The 17,216-nt window shown below is 34.3% G+C and overlaps 1 protein-coding gene and 1 pseudogene across 1 annotated transcript; both read right to left on the bottom strand.

Moving 5' to 3' along the window:
• Nucleotides 1-4,400: 4,400 nt before the first annotated feature.
• On the bottom strand, nucleotides 4,401-6,112 carry LOC108479606 (probable pectate lyase P59; annotated as a pseudogene).
• A 661-nt stretch (nucleotides 6,113-6,773) lies between these two features.
• LOC128286790 (secreted RxLR effector protein 161-like) lies at nucleotides 6,774-7,247 on the bottom strand. Its single transcript, XM_053024504.1, has one exon. It carries the CDS (start codon nucleotides 7,245-7,247, stop codon nucleotides 6,774-6,776), a length of 474 nt encoding a protein of 157 aa, XP_052880464.1.
• Nucleotides 7,248-17,216: the final 9,969 nt, after the last annotated feature.

Raw genomic sequence — 17,216 nt, 5'->3', positions numbered from 1 at the left:
GAGAGGTGTGGATATGCTTGGCAATGATTGGCCATTGGAATGGTTAATCACGATCATACTATGTGCTATATATGCTAAAGGGTTAGTTGAATCATGGAAACTATGTAATAGGTAAAGTCTACCTTAAAGGCAGATGCTGACAGCAGCAGTGGTGTGAATTTGAAAAATTACTAAAAATAGTAGAAATGGAATTAAATAGTGAATAAATTATGTAATCGAACCTTGATGAATATACTTCCATATGGAAGAAACGAAACGGTCATATGAGTCGTATTTTAAGAGATATTTAAGTTTTCGTGGGACAGGACCAGAGTGATTTCTGGATCCCCTGATCTGACTTTGGAAATTCATTATAAATTAACCATAGATAATTAAAAGTCATTCCATATATGTATAGATTCCTTTTTTGAGTCTAGTTTCATTAGAAACAAACGGCATCAGTATTGAAGCCCTGTATAATAAGTTATCTAAGTTGCAATGCAGAAAGGTCAGTGTAGTCGAACCCTGTAACAGGGGAGACTTTAACTAATAAACTGTAGTAATTGGCTCGACAAAAAATTCTAGAAAAAAATTTGTGGATGGATATATGAGTCTAGTTTCAGGAAAAAATTACGAAACTGATGTTCGAGTTTTGGAACTCAAGATATGATTTTTAAGGTGACAGTGATGCAGTTAGCCAGCTGTCTGGAAATTTTTAAAATGGACTGTGAACATACATGAATTATGTCTGTTAGCACCTCGTGATCGTTTCCGACAACGGTCTCGGGTACGGGGTGTTACATAGTAGGTTTTGACCTCTACAAAAAAGCCCAGCACCTTAGAATACTCCCTGAAGGAGTAAGATACAAAAATCTTTTCCAACCCTTTGTCAAAATTCCAAAACTTTTTTTCATCCAATCTGAAAAAATCCTTCACACTATCAAGGAATTAAAAGCCCAATCATGTGTAGAATCTCATTCTGAATTCTTAAATAAATACATTGATGATATCCTACACTACAGCAAGGATGAAGATTCTTATGCACGACTCCTTGAAGATTTCAAATCCCTTATTTTCAAATATGGGATAATGTTGTCAGAAAGAAAAATGTAAATCAACAAATCAGAGATCCAGTTTCTAGGAATGGACATCAAAGAAGGAAAATATTCTCCAGGACAACACATTGCTCAAGAGATTCTCAAATTCCCATCAAAAGATTTGTCTTTCAAACAAGTTCAACAATTCATCGGTATTGTTAATTATCTTAGAGATTTTATTCCTAAAAATTCTATGTATATTAACCCCCTGAAAAATATGCTAAAAAAAGACCCTCCTCCATGGTCTTCCTCTCAGACAAAAGCCCTTCAAAGGATGAAAGAAATTACCCAGAATTTACCTCCACTTCAAATCCCCTCAGATGGAGAGAGAATCCTACAAACAGATGCTAGTGACAAATACTGGGGAGCAATTTTGCTTGAAAAAAGAAATGGAAAGAAACAACTCTAAGGATACAAGAGTGGAAGATTTTCAAAAGCAGAAGTTCATTACCACTCCACATTCAAAGAAATCCTTGCAGTCAGGAAAGGTATGGAAAAATTCAAATTTCACCTTCTGAGATACTATTTTCTGGTAGAAATGGATGTCTTCATTTACGAAAATGCTCAATTTTAAACAGAAAACAGTTCCTCATTCACAACTCTTGAGATGGGCAGAATGGTTTTCTCAGTTTAAATTTGATGTTAAACATATATCAGAAAAGCAAAATGTTCTTACTGATTTACTTTCCAGATCCAAAGAAAACCCAGAAGTCTTTGCTTATAAAAGAGTTTTTTGGCCTAGACCAATCATGATGTACAGGCCTTATTCCTCATCATCCTCCTTTCCTACCCCTTATACCGTCACTCCCAATCTCCACCCTGAATATCCACCAGAAGTTTATACTTTTGTGGAAAAGAATTGTTTTCATCAAAAAGCTAGAGACATGATGTTCGAATATCGGATTCAAGTTTTCAAGAATTTTGGAGGACTTATTCTTAAACCTTGGGGTATCCATCCAGATTATCCTTTCATACACCCAATTAGGTTTGAGTTTGTTGAACAACCAGATGAATTAAAATGGTTTTTATGGTACTTTACTCATCTCTACGATATTGCCATATAGTTCAACATCCCTGATCTCCTTTATTACTTGGAAAAAGCCATCAGAGGAAATATTGAACCAGAACAACAAAATTTCTTTACTTTCCTTAGCTGGTTTCATCCTCTCCCACAATGGCTTCAGATAATTGAGCAACATTGCAATCAGGCAAGAGGTAATTATGGAAGTTATATGATTATAATCTTCTACAAACTTTAATATTTTGTCAAATATGGAAAAGCAACTCAGCTCAATTCTTTTCCTACCTCTTGGATTCATAAAACTCTTGAAAATGAAACCTTCAAAAATGATGTTCAATATCGGGAGTTACAAAAGTTTCTCTGCCAGCTCAATAGGATTATTCCATTTGAGATATGACCACCTCCAGATATTGATGCACCATGGGACACCTGGCTAAGGACATACACACCTTATCATAACGAGGTCTTAAAAGCTTTCCGAGAATATCATGAAGGGATTCCTGATCCCACAGAATGGTCTTAAGACTACACATGGTAATACAATCAAATCAGTCTTGCTAAGATGGAGCTACATAATGAAAAAGAAAGAGATGAAGAAATGACCTGCTGCAGTGAAGATTCCATGGATAGAGCTCAACTTCCCCATTCAAATACAAACAGCTGAAAGACCACTTATCAGGAATCTTGCTTTAATAATTAAAGTAATTTACTTTGTGTCAAATAATGTCTAATATCAGTACTATTTTTACTTTATGTACTATTTATATGCTTTAATGTCTAATATCTATCCAATGTACTGTTTAATATTTTGTTGTATCACATCTCATTCAGCTATAAAAGGAAGATGTGTTTCTCTTTGTAAGATATAACGAGTTCTCTAAAAAAATCCTAGCGTGTTTCCTTCACCTATGGCTTTCTAAATTCTTTGTGTTTCTCTAAATCATCTTCTTCCTAGAAAACTTTAAATGAGTTTACAAAGAATTACAATATAATATGCTCTGTGCTTGCCATATGTTGGATCCTGCACATCAGAAATATTGAAATTCTGATCAAAAGATAACAATATGGTTGTGGATAGGATATGTCTCTGGAATTAAGGCTTTGTTGCTAAAAGGCAGTGCCTGTTGAATAACCCGTGTGGAGAAAGGGTTTAAGTTTTGGTATAGCATACCTGCAACAATTCCTTCTTTCTTGCAATCCCTATGTTTATCCACACCCATATTGTATGAGTGTTTATCCACACCAAATTATTAATCCTATGTACTGTGGGCTTTGCAAGTTTGTTTTCTTTAATATTTAACTCTATATTAGTAAAAGTAACAAGTCATTTGTGGAAGCTCAAACCTGCCAAGTAAAATTCTTGAAACAAATCTTTCAACAATATTAAGGGCCTTGGATGGATTCTCAACTCTCGTTCAGCCTTAAAGCAATCAAACTCATACACCACCTTATATATATATATATACTTGATCTGTCCATTTTAAATGATGTAATAAAAAACTAAGTTTAGTTTATGGTGATGCAAGTACGCCGGGAGGAATCACCAATACAATTGCAGCAATAAGAGAATATTACTATATCAAGAACACTCATAATTTTTCTTTCTTTCTTTTCTCAAAATGATGTGTTTTTCAAAATAACCCAGTACGCGAATATATAAGTTGGGACATACCAAATTTATAGAAACTTATTGGTCTTAGTCCATGATTGTTGATGAATGTTAAAAAAAATTAGTTAATTAGACAACTTTAAAATGATTGGTGATACATGGCAAATTCTAAAATCAAAACTTAAGGTTTCCAAAAATGCAAGAAAACCTTACAATAGAATATATATTAGATATATTAGATTAATATATTTTATTGTCTTGCCGCCAACACCAACCTACAATTGATTACAACACCATGATAATTAGTGTTATTATTTATTAGTGTCAAACTATTGTTAAAACTTGCTTGAACATGAATAACTCCTTTTCGTATTATACGTGGACTTTTCCATGCACTACTGTGTCCATTCCTATGTGAACCAACTTTTGGTATAGGTTTTGCCATATTTTATCATTTCATAAAGATGAGTCAGAGATATATGGATATATCCATTTCATGTCAAAACAGATCTTCTATTTTTATTTGTTTATAGTTCTCTTTAAGATTAGTTTCTTTTCATTCAAGAGTTCTTTTTAGAATAGAAAGATTATCCTTGTCTTTGTTTATGTCTTGGGTTAAAATTATGGTTTTCACATGTACACGTGTGATAAGATTTGTAATTATGAATTAAAAGTAGAAAAGAAGAAGATAGGGTGGAATCAAATAATAACATTTCCTGATAATCATTCCCAATAAATCCCAAATGTACAATGCACGGGTATCAAATGTTGTACATAACAAAAAGAGAGGATGTATGCATATCAAAATAATGTTTTTAACAAGGGCGACCAATTCTACAATGGAGTGTTCCCGCATACCTTGTGAGTCTAGGGACCAATCGACCGGGTTGGAAATACATCATTTTGTCAGCATCGAATAGCTTGCTGGCATTAGGATCACCGGATGTAGTAAAATAGGCACCGTTCATGAAGTGGTCACCCTGTGATACCCAGTTCCAATTCTTCCATTGTTCCGGTGATAAGTAGCCCCTACTAGTCACTTGCTTAGTTACATAGATGCTTGACGCAATATACCTATTACCTTGGCTGATAATTGTAGGGTGGCTACTACCGCCAATGGCATACATGAACCAATGAGTGTAGTCATTGTTGACGACATGAAAAAAACCTAATCGACACCTAGGCATCCTATCCACCAATCCTTTACCAAAGCGATTCAAAGCAACAGTGATCTGCATCTTCTCATCGGCAACATAAGTGTCGCTTGCTCCAAACAACAGCACCTACAATTTTTTCATTTCAATTATATTGTTTTGTCACTAAAAAAAAATCTATTCGAGCTTAGTTTAAAATAGAAAAGAATGTAAGATTGCCTCGTTATGGTCGTGAAATGGCGCTTTGAAATGGTAATGGCGGTGGAACCTGAATAACATCAATAAGACCATCGAGGAATCATAAAGGAAAGATGGTCAAGCCAAATGTTGGTTGCTCCAAAAGAGAGATCCCATCTCCATCGCCGCGCCCTTAACCCAAGGTGGTTTTCAGATCCCTAATGATGCCACCAGTAGTGGGTTTAATGTGATGGATATGGAGGCCATGAATAATGATGTTCTTAGCAAACGGACAAAATACCAGCACCATAGCAAATATGTACATTAGCTCCCCTCGCATCAATGGTCTTGTCGCTTGTAACAATGAGCTCTTGTTCCAGCTTGATGATCATGGATTTTTTGAAAGTGATCCAAAGTGGCTTGAGCTGGGTGACTGCATGGCGTAGAGTTCCGGGCTTAGGGTTAGCACTATCATCACTAGGGTCAGTGACCACGTAAAACTTGCCGTCCTTTCCACCAGTAGTACCACTAGCAAATCCAGGGGCACAATCGGCCAACCTCTTTCTGTTCTTTACCCAGTTAGGATCACATCGCCAACAGCTATCAACGGGGTTGGTAATCTTACAGGGACCCTTTTTCTTCCCTTTCAATGCCCTTCTGGTGCTATTATACTCAAGCATGGTCCTGGCAAAGTGGTCATTGTAATGCCGGACCACCTCTTCCGGATTAGGGTGATAAGCCTTGTTTAGGTTCTCAATGGCTTCCAATTCTCGTGCTTTCCAATACTCATCATATTCAGCAATGTGAGCTCTTAGTGTTGGGATTAGGACAAAAAATAACAACAAAAACCAACTATAACTATAACCAGGAATACCCATGGTGATATTTTAACTATCAAAGCCTAGGTCCTGGAAACAACTAGTTGGATGCAAACAGGACCTTGTTAGGATAGGAGAGACAAGCTACGATTCCAAATTGTGGAACTCGAGCTTGATCTGCATGGAAAACCACCATCATGTTGCTATTTATACTACACTAGGATTCATTAAAATTATAAAATTTACAAAACACACTCGGCTATCAGTGTTTCTCGTGCCTATAAAACGTTGGGATTTTTTTGATAAAAATAGTTGAGAATTTTTATGCATTTTTTACGACATTTTGAACGCCTAATTTTGAAAATTGCAAGTAAATTTTGCTCTAAGTCTTCTCCAATCCCTCTACTCTTTAACATTTTGAGATTCAATCTCTTTACTTTTAATTTCAAGATTTTAGTCCTTCCACTTGGTTGATTTAAAAAGTAAAAGTTCAATTGGTAACATTGTTGGCTGATTTCTATTAAATTTGAATATGTGATATCAATTGGACTTTAATTTTTTTAATTGGACCTTTCAATCTAAAAATACTAGGTACTCAAATTTAATGAAAGTTATAGTTGTGTTACCAATTAGATTTTTTTTTAGAAAAAATTAAATTTGATAAGTAAAGGACTAAATCATGTAAAATTTAAAAAATAAGGATTGGATTTTAATAGTCTAAATAGTATAGAGATTGGAGGCATAATGGAACCCTTGCGGTGATTTTTAATGCATATTTCCTTTTATATACTAGCTACACTTACTATTATTTAAGTCTTTAACTGATTTGGTGTTATGATTCATATCCAACTCAACCCTAAAATCCTTCATCATTTGCTTCATCCATTATAGTTGAGCACAACAACTCCTTGCAGTAATCTACTCAGCTTCTGTGGTAGACAATGAAATTGAAGCTTGCTTCGTACTGTACCATGACACCAAGTTCAAACCAATATAGAAACAACCACTTGATGTACTCTTTCTATCATCGATGTTACTAGGCTTGTCAGTATCACTATAACCAACTAGACTCATAGCATTATCCTTTGAGAATGAAATTCCCAAATTAGTAGTTTCATGGACATATCGAGTAATTCTCTTCATGACTTTAACATGCAACTCTCTTGGACTTTCCTGGTATCTAGCACATACTCTCACACTAAATGATAAATTAGGTCTACTAGTAGTAAGATATAAGAGACTACCAATCATACTTCTATAAGTGGTCTTTGTAGGCATTCCCTTCTCATCTTTAGACAGTTTCTCACCAATAATCATACGTGTCCTAGCCGCTTTAGCATTTTCCATCTTAAACTTTTTCACCACACTTTTCTTGTGAAATAAAAGCTCCATCTTTCATTTGCTTAATTTGGAACCTAAGGAAATAGCTCAATTCACCAACCATACTGATCTCAGATTAACAGAACCCTTTTAAAAAACTTAAGCAATAAAGAACTGAGTTAGCCTTTCATACCATACACAAGGTGTCTATTTGAGACCATATAGGGTTTTACTAAATTTGAACACATAGTCATGATAATGATATAAATGTTTACTTTTAAAATTATGAAAGTTGGTATTAAGATCAATATAAATTAAGAACAAAAATTTAATATTTAAAATAAACTTGAATTAATTATTTATATTCATCAAAATGATTGAAACTTTGGATTAAAAATAAAAAGAATCCATGATGTAAATGTTTTATATTTTCATTCTTTACTTTGAATAGTTGTTTCAAAAAAATTATAAGTAAAAAGGACTAATACTTAATTAACTCATGCAATAGTTTGAAAAGGTTGGTAATTAATACATAGAAAATAGAAGATAAGAGAGAAGGAGGAAGAAGAAGAAAACTTTAGAGAAGAAGATGAAGAGTAGAGAAGGCTAGAATTTTAGTCTGTTCATTCATAACCGTTCTCTAAGCCTCATTGGTGCTCAAATAGGGACAAATGATGGGTACAAGATAATAATCAGAAAATAGTTGTCAAAATAGTTATAAGCTATGCATCGTTTTGCTTACTAAGCTAGGACTGAAACCATGTGTTTATCTATTCCTCATACACACCATTTCACTAAAAAAACCACAGAGTTTTTATGTAATGACCCATTTTTCAGTGGTGTCAGAAATAGTGGTTTAGGGGCCACAAATCTATGAGTAAGTTCGTAAATATTATTATTTAATATTTACAAGTCAAATATGGTTTTAAAAAGGTTTTTGATATGGTAATTTATGTTATATAAATGATTTCAAGTGGTAAGACCCTAAAGTCAAGTGGTTTTAGAAAATGAGGTATCAAAACCTCGTTTCTATAAACCTAGCCGTAAATATTTAAAAGTGTTATTAAGGTTGTATTAAAGTTTCGTTAAGAAATTTTAATGTTTGTATAGTTAATTAAGTAAAAGGAATAAATCATAAAAAGTGTGAAAGTAGAATTCTATTAACTAAAGTCTTTAATAGCTATGAAAATGTAAATTTATGGACTAATATGGTAAATATACCATATTATATATGAGTGGGCACTTGGTAATTATTCTTTTGCTAGTTTGTATGATATAATTTAATATTAATAAATTAAATAATAAGAAATAACTAAAATAAAAGAAAGGAAAAACATATTTGTTTCTATGTTCTTCTTTTTTGGAGCATGGGAGGTTCGGCCAAACAAACTTTGATGCATGTGGGAGATTTTGAAGTTTGTTTCTAATAATTTTTATGTTTTTGAAATTGTTGCAACTAGGTCCAGCTAGCTCGTACCTTTGTTTTTGAAACTGTTAAAGATTTTGAATGTTACCATTGATGAATATTTCTGATTTTAGATGTTACATGATTAATTTGAGGTATTATTTTTTATTTATAAGTATTTTATTACTTGACTTTGATGAATTTAACGATTAGGGATTAAACTATTGAAATAGTAAAAATACAAGGGCTAGATGTGAAATTGTGACAAATGTGGGCTGTATTGAATGCTAGTAACATACGGCTGGTATGAATTTTCAATAAAATTGGTTTATTTGCATGATTAGGATATAGGGGCTAAATTGAATAAAAATGAAAAGTTGAGGGCAATTTTGTAAAAATGTCAAAAAGAACTAAATTTCATAAAATGGAGTGATTTTATTATCTAAATTAATGAATTGAATGAAATTATTAATTTAGATCAAGAACAAGTGGAAAATCGAGGAGAAGAAAAAACTACCAAATAGCCTATGTACTTAGTCATTGCTGCAATTTAGCCAAGTAAGTTCGTAGTCTTTGAACTCGAACTCTATTTATTTTATTTAAATACTTAATTATTACTTTGGCATCTTAATTATATTTATATATATGCAAATGATTAAATTATGAAATGAGAAATTGTGTATTATATACATGAAATGTGACATTATGAAATGAATCAATAAATTATTAGAATTTAAATTGATAGTATGGAAATGTTATATATGGAGATGTATTGCCGAATGATGAGATTGAAGTTGAATAATGTTGGTTAACGTATGGAGTTAAATAAAATCTTAGGTTTACATGCTAAGTAAGTTCGTAGTCTTGGAACTCGAACGTCATTTACTTAATTTAATTAGTTAATTATTATTTATTATTTAACTATGTTTTTATTTGTGTTTGGTTAAGCTCTATTGAATGGATATTGACAAAATCATAAAGAGATAGAATGTGGCATTATGGAATAAATTAATGAATGATTAATAGATAATTGAAGTGAATGTGATACTGAGTTCATTAATAAATAATTGAAGTGAATGTGATATTGAGTTATGAAATATGATTGTATGTACTTGTGAATGAGTAATTAATATTGTCGATTCATTTGACTAGCGCTAGGCGCAACTTTCGTCAGTTTATTTGACTAGTGCTGGGCGCACATTCATCGATTTATCCGACTAGTGCTGGGCACAAATATCGTTGGTCTATCCAACTAGAGCTAGGCTCACTAATTATTCGTCGATTTATACAAATAGTGCTAGGTGCAACTTCCTTCAGTTTATCTAACTAGTGTTGGACACACATCTATCGGTTTATCCGACGACGCTGGGCACAAACTCTTTCACGGATTACCTGCTAAGAACTGGGTGTCGTGTATCAACTGGACTCTACAACAAGGTTTTATGAATCATCTAAGAAGGATGGTTGTAGGTATTACTAAAGAAGATTATATTTACTTATGTATATACATTTATTCATTAGAAGTTATGATATATTCTTGAGTTAGATTATTAAAGTTGTGAAATAAATTTAAATGCTTCAGATATACTTAAGGTTATTCGAATAAGTAAAGTTGCTTAATATGGATTGGTTTGTGCCATAATATAAGTAAGTTGTTGATTGATCTATGCAAAGCTATTTATATAGCAAGTGATGTGAATTGAGATATATGTTCAAACCAACTAAAGGTGAATACTTGTGAAAATTGAGTATAACATGAAATAAGGTGTTGAAATGCATGAAATTGAAATGGTGATATCTTTTAATTGTATGTTTAGATAGTAGTATGATGATATAATTCAATTTGAGCATTCATGTATCGTATCATGTCTTAAAATGTTCGAATTATAGAAATATGATTGAGTTTTACTCAACATGCAGTTTTGTTTTGCGTGCACAGGTTAGGTACTCTCTTTTGATCTCTAACTCAGCGTCCAACAAAAATCCCAATCTCAAGTGTGGTGATGTTTAATTTTGTAATGGAATGTATCTAGGGTGTCTTTGGTTGTTAGTTATCTTGTGAATGTGATGTAAATTGAGTTATAAGTATATGTTTATGTTTGAAGCTAATTGTTAGTATGTGTTTTGACCAAAGGCTTGATATGTGTATGAAACTTAAAGCTTGATGTCTTAAATAGCTTTATGTTAGGCTAAATTGAGTGATTTTAGCATACTTTAAACTTTGATTTGGATGATGCATTGTCGAGTTTTTTTTTTTTTTGATGTTATAAAATGTGGTACCAATGAGGGTACATTGATAGGCACTTAGGATGATTGTTTTGAATATGTTTAATCGTATTTTGAATAGGTAAAACGATTGGTATTTGAATTGCTTAAGGCCTAAGTAAGCTTGAAATGGTAAACTTTTTGTTTAATGTACATTTTAGGTCCACACGGCCAGAGACATAGGCATGTGAGATGCACAGCTTGGCGATACGGCCATGTAACGTCCTGATTTTCGGATTTATTCGCGGTTTTCAATATTTTGTGAAGATTTTAAAATTTTTGTATTTGGATGTGAAATTAATATTTTGAGTAGGTAAATGGGCTTATAGAAGGCCCATGTGTTGGCCAAAACCTGGTTGAATTTTTGAATTTTGGACTTAGGAGTTAGGGGTTCTGGCTAGGTGGCCCTTGTATAGAGTTATGGGTAAATTGCATCACAAAAAGAGCCTTAGTAGAGTGGCAAGGGTGACGCCACTAGGCTCCTAAAAAGGTGGCGTGTGGAGCATTGGGGAAGGCATGGGATCGATTCCTTGTGTTGACAAATAGATGCATTTATTTTTTAAGTGCAGGAGGGGTAAGTGTTGGAGTCCAAGTGGATTCTGCTAAAGGGAAGTTTGAATCAGTCCAAATGCTTGAATTAAGGAGTGATAAGGGGAAAGATTTAAGGGATTGGGTAAGAGACTGGGAGTTGGCCGAATTTAGGGAATTGAAGAGGGAAAATTCGGCAGAGGGTTTAGGTTAATATTTCGGCACCTAGGGCTTTGTGAGGTGCCGTTTTCTTCTGCTCAGGCACCACAAGGGTTTTATTTTTCTCTTTTTTCCTCTCCAGCCGAAACTTTCACCTATCCTGTTCTTCTTTCTCTACTTCCTTCTCCAAAGCCGTCCATCAAACCTGCTATTCATTAGCACCTTTGCTGAAGTCGCAAAAGCCGAAATCCTGTGATCACTGCTTATGCCGATTTCTTCAAAGCCAGGTCCTTCTATGTTCTTTTGTTTTTATTAAATCTACGATTATCTTTTCTTAATCCTAGATACCTGACGGCAATTCTACTTCAAGGTCATAGCCTCATATCGTTATCTCCTTCACCACCCAAAAGCCGAAAGTACCATTGGTTTAGGGGCTTATAGCCGAAACTTCTTCAACCCTTGGATTCGGGTTTTACCATTGTTCTAAGGATAAATCTGCATCAAGATGGAAATCAAGTAGGAGTAAGGGTAAGTACTTATCATCTCAGATCTGTTTTATTTTACGATGTTAGAAAAGTCAAGTCCCTAAAAATTAGGGAGGTCATCGATTTGAGCATAAGGCTTTAAGGGTTTGTAACGATGTTTTCTTTCGGTGATTAGAGTCTTCTTAGCGTTGGATCAAAAGCGTGAATCATTGGAACAATTGGATTCGGAGCTAGCTATCGATTTTGGCAAAAAGGTAAGGGTTCAAAGGCTTTTTAGGAACATGGTTCGACTTTGGTTGAGCAAGTTTTGGGTTTAGTGATTACGGTTTGTAAATAAGAACTGTACTAATCAATTTTAGGACATCGAAAGGGATCTTGGTAGCAGTCGTCGTGAATTAGGTGTGTACCGAACACCCTTCCTTAGTTCAATTTGGCAAAAGCCGAAATGCCGAAATTCCGGCATTTCATAGGCTTGTGAGTATGCGAATGCTCTCAAGACATAGAGTAATTGTTAGATCTAGCACCGCAAAGTGGTAAGTAAGTTCGTGTGACATTTTAACGTACTTCGGAAAAAGAGGGCCTCGATGGGCCAAAACTGGGCCCAATGGGCTTACGGACCAATATGGGTAAGAGATGGGCAAATTAGCCTGTCAATTAGATGGTGGAACCAAATGGCATAAAACTGATGAAAATTACTGAAGTAGCTTGTGTAGTTGCTAAGTTACAAAAATTACCCCTAAAGAGCAAAATTACCGATATACCCTTAGGGTTTAAATTGGCTAATCTGCATGATTGATTAATACTGTATTTTACATGATATGCTTTATTAATATCTGTTGCATGGGATTAGGGTATTGATGGAGGAAGTATTGAAAGTGGTTCATCCACGTACTGGAGGCTTTGCCTCAACTTACTGATATTTGAGCAGCGTTGCTGCCACTGTGGAGTGTAGGGTTGGGTGGGTTGAGATATTCCCCACATGGAGTGTAGGGTTTGATGCAGGCGGTGTAGCGGTTGGTGGGTTGAGTAGTCTCCCGGATGGATTTGCATGCATTACTACTATTGTTACCTATGTTCTTTAGATTGGGCCTTTGGGCCACACTCGTTATGTTAAAAGGGCTAAGGTCGTACTCTTGTGTTCGAAAAGGGCTTCGGTCCACTGTAATCTTGTTATCTGGTAGGGCTTAGGCCCAATGGGCTCGAGCTGATTTGGGCTTTGGATGGGTTTCAGATACACCGAGTTTTCCCAAACTCACCCTTTTTCCTTCCATCCTTGCGGTGAGCCCTAGTTGGTGGACTTGGAGTCAAGGGGATTCGGAGTGGCCACACGTTTTACGCAAATTCATTTTCTTCGGTGAACTAGATTTTCCATATTTTTCATTTCTGGTTTTGGGTTTTTTTTGTAATAAGGCCGCTAATTATTTTATAGTTTGGGTTGTTTCTTTATTATTTAACTCTATTATGATAAAACTGAACTATGATAATTAACGGAATGGATTAGCTCTAGGACGCGTTTTCAAAAACGTTAAGTGATTTCAAAATAACACGAGTACAAGTAAGACTTCCGCTAAGCAAACATTTTCAACCTTAATCACTTTCTTAAGATGGACATAACCAAACGGTTTTCTCAAAATTATACGAGATGTTAGAGTGTGGCAATGGCGGTGTGCATGTCTAGGATTGGATCCGAAGGGAGCTTGGTACTTAAGTAGTCCGACGGACTCACCTCCTCTTCTTCCTGGTTTCCTACCTGGTGCACAGCTTCCGTTCACTTTAAGCTACTTTTAAAAGTGTCTTTTACAACACCAACTAAGTTTTTCCAAACTAGGTAATACGGAATGTTTTAAACGCTTCGATGTGACGCATTAGATCCGGTCATAACGTCTAGGCCGGGTTTGGGGTGTTACAGGCCATGTGTCACCTGTTGAATGCTTAAGGTGCAAGTCAGTGAGATACACGAGTGAGGACACGGCTGTGTCCCTAGTTTGAAGGTTACAAGGCCTGAGACATGGTCATGTGTCTCAGCTGTGTGAGGCACACGACCGTGTGACCCTTGTTTTCAATTTTTCTAAATTTTTCCTAGGCTTTCCAAATTATTTCAAATTGGTCCTGATTTGTTTCTAAAGTATTTTTAAGGCCTCGATGGCTCAATTTAGGGACAATATGTGTATGTAGGAATGATTTAAGTTATGTTTATGATTTTTGACTGAAGTTAATTATAAATGTTTGAATTTTACAGTAATGCTTGTAACCCTATTCGGACGATGGATATAGGTTAGGGGTGTTACATTTAGCATCAACTAAACAAACACTGACAGAACATCTAATCAACAAAATTAATAGTAGATTAAAAAAAGTAGATCATTATGTTGAAGCAGCATTCTGTCCCATGTCAATTACTCCTCCCTCGAACAAGATCCTTGTCCTCAAGGATCAAAGTCTAGAAATTTCTTGCAAAGTTCATTGAAATTTGCCCATGTTGAGTCCTTAGGAAAAGTGTTCGACCATTCCACTAAAACCTCAATGCCGACCTAGTTACCCTTTTTGACCATACGTCTATCCACTATCTTGGTTGGAACTTTCAGTAGATCACCCTCAGGTCCTACTAAGGGTAGCAATGGAGAATGAGGTGTTCAGCCAATATGTTTTTTCAGTTGTGACATGTGAAATGTAGGGTGAATTCTCGAGCCAACAGATAAGGATAGTCTATAAGCAACTCGACCCACTTTAGCTTCAACAGGATACGGACCAAAGTATTTGGGGGATATTTTTTGATTCACTATTCTTCAAATGGAGTGTTGTCGATAAGGTTACAATCGAAGATAAACCAAATCTACCACCTAAAATTCTCTATCTAATCTTTTTTTTTATCAGCCAACTGTTTCATTCTTGCTTGAGATCTTTTCAAATGAAATCTGTGTAACAGCCTGATTTAGACCCTAGTCGGAACGGTGGTTTCAGAACGACGAATCCAAGTCAGGAAAAAATTTTAAAACTATTTTCTGTGTTTATTATGTGTGAAATTTTTGTGCTTTAATTTTATCGTTTGAGTGTCCGATTAAATAAAGGACTTAATCGCGTAAAATGAAAATTTAGTAGTTTAATGTATAAGGGGCCGAATTGCTATTGGCTTTATCAATGGAAGCCTTTAAGTTGAAAATAGCCCATTGACATATTGAACGGATGAAATTAGGCTTATATTATATAATTTTGTTATAAATTCATTAAGGTTAATTTAGTAAACTAATAATATAAGCTATTATAATATAAAATATATCATAAAACATTAGTGTTCATATATTTTTCACCATTGCTAAAACTAAACAAGAAATAAAGGAAAAGAGTTCTAGGGTTCGGCCATTTCTAAGCTCAATCAAGGTAGGTGTTTAGCTTGGTTTTTGATAATTTCTATGTTTTTGAGATTGTTGCTTTGAGTACTAGTAAACCCATGCTTGAATTTTTTATTTTGGTGAATATTTTGAGTTATGCCATTGTTGAAAGCTTGTGATTTTTTTTTGTTTGATGATGAAATATGAAAGATATGTTTTGGGTTAACATGTTTTGTATTGGAATTTTTGATGATTTTGAGTAATTACGACTAAATTGCAAAAATAATAATTTGAGGGACTAAAATGTGAAATAAATGAAATATATGGACTTGTATGAACATGGGTAAGATTCGGCCCAACATGGGTATAGTGAAATTTTCCATATTTTGTGTTTTGTGCAATAGGGACTAAATTGGAAAAAGTGTAAATATCTGGGGTAAAATGGTAATTTTCCCATTTACGTGTTTTTGGACTAAATTGAATGAAAATAAATTGAATGAGCTTAATTTGAATATGTTTAGATCAAAAACCAAAGAAATCAAATTTGGATCGGGGGAAAACGAAAGTTGTCGACTAGCTATCCCGTTCCCTTTTACATTGTCTGAGGTAAGTTTATAAGCAAATAGATGTACTTAATTTTAATTAAATGCAAAGTATATATGCTGAAATGAAATATATGAATTTATATATGCTATTGACGAATGTGTATAAGCATCATAACCATGTTTATGCATTCGTTTAGACTGAGTTATAACGTCTGAAAGCCCCGTATGAACGTTAGGAATAGTTAGGATACATATGTCATGACATAGGATTCTGATATATGTGAGCAAGTAAGACCATGGCATCGATATGTGACTCCGATATATGTGTGCGAGTAAGACCCTGTGTGGGACAGTGGCATCGATATGTGACAACATGTAAGACCACGTATGGGATGTTGGCATTGTATGATATGTGTGATTATCTGAGTGTCCTATCCAATTCTGAATGGTTCATTGGGCAAAGGTAAGTGGTGTTCGAATGTGTAAAACGAACTAAATGGCCAAGTATGAATTAACTTGTTACCTACTTGGGATAAGGTAAGTAAGTAACTTATATATTTATTACAGATCATGTACGATGCAAATGAAAATATATGTGTATGTGGTATGTGTATTTGGCTTTGAGAAAGAGTAACTTGTGTATCATTGAAACAATTCTTAATATGTGCATATATTTAGGTATATTCAGCCACCTAATTAATATATGTATATGTAGCTATAATTTGATACATGAGCTATAAATATATTTGAGTGTATGTGGACTACGTTATATTACGATTATTTGGCTTTAGAAGTTGATTAATAATATGTTAAATTGACTATATGAACTTTCGGCCAAGGTGAGAAATTGTCAATGAAAATGTATTATTTATAGAATTTGTAAGTTTGAGATTAAGCATGGTATGGTAATGTAAATCAGTTAGTTAAAATGAATAGACTATATCTTTGAGTTGTTTATTTGCTTATGACTTACTAAACTATGATAGCTTACTCTGTGTGTTCATGTTTACTCTATTTTATAGATTTTGGATTCAAATTACAAGCTCGGGGATTGTCAGGAAAGTTCATCATGCTATCCACTGTTTCGGTACTTAATAGTTGAACTCGAATTATGGCATGTATAGGCTAGAACATACTTTTGAAATGTTGTATTTTGGTTTATGTATAATTTGAGCCATGTGAAAATGGCTTAATTTCTATGTTTGAATTGGGTTATGCTTGGTTGTGGCTTGAATTCATTTTAGTTAAAGTGTTAAGTACTATAAATGGATGATGTTCCTGATAGGTGTTTTATGCTTTGAAAATGGCTTGCATATTATGTTTAA

The sequence above is a fragment of the Gossypium arboreum genome, chromosome 13 (assembly GCF_025698485.1).
Source record: "Gossypium arboreum isolate Shixiya-1 chromosome 13, ASM2569848v2, whole genome shotgun sequence".
Lineage (NCBI taxonomy): Eukaryota > Viridiplantae > Streptophyta > Magnoliopsida > Malvales > Malvaceae > Gossypium > Gossypium arboreum.
The sequence above is the reverse complement of the archived record's forward strand: the minus strand, read 5'-3'. Positions and strand labels throughout refer to the sequence as shown.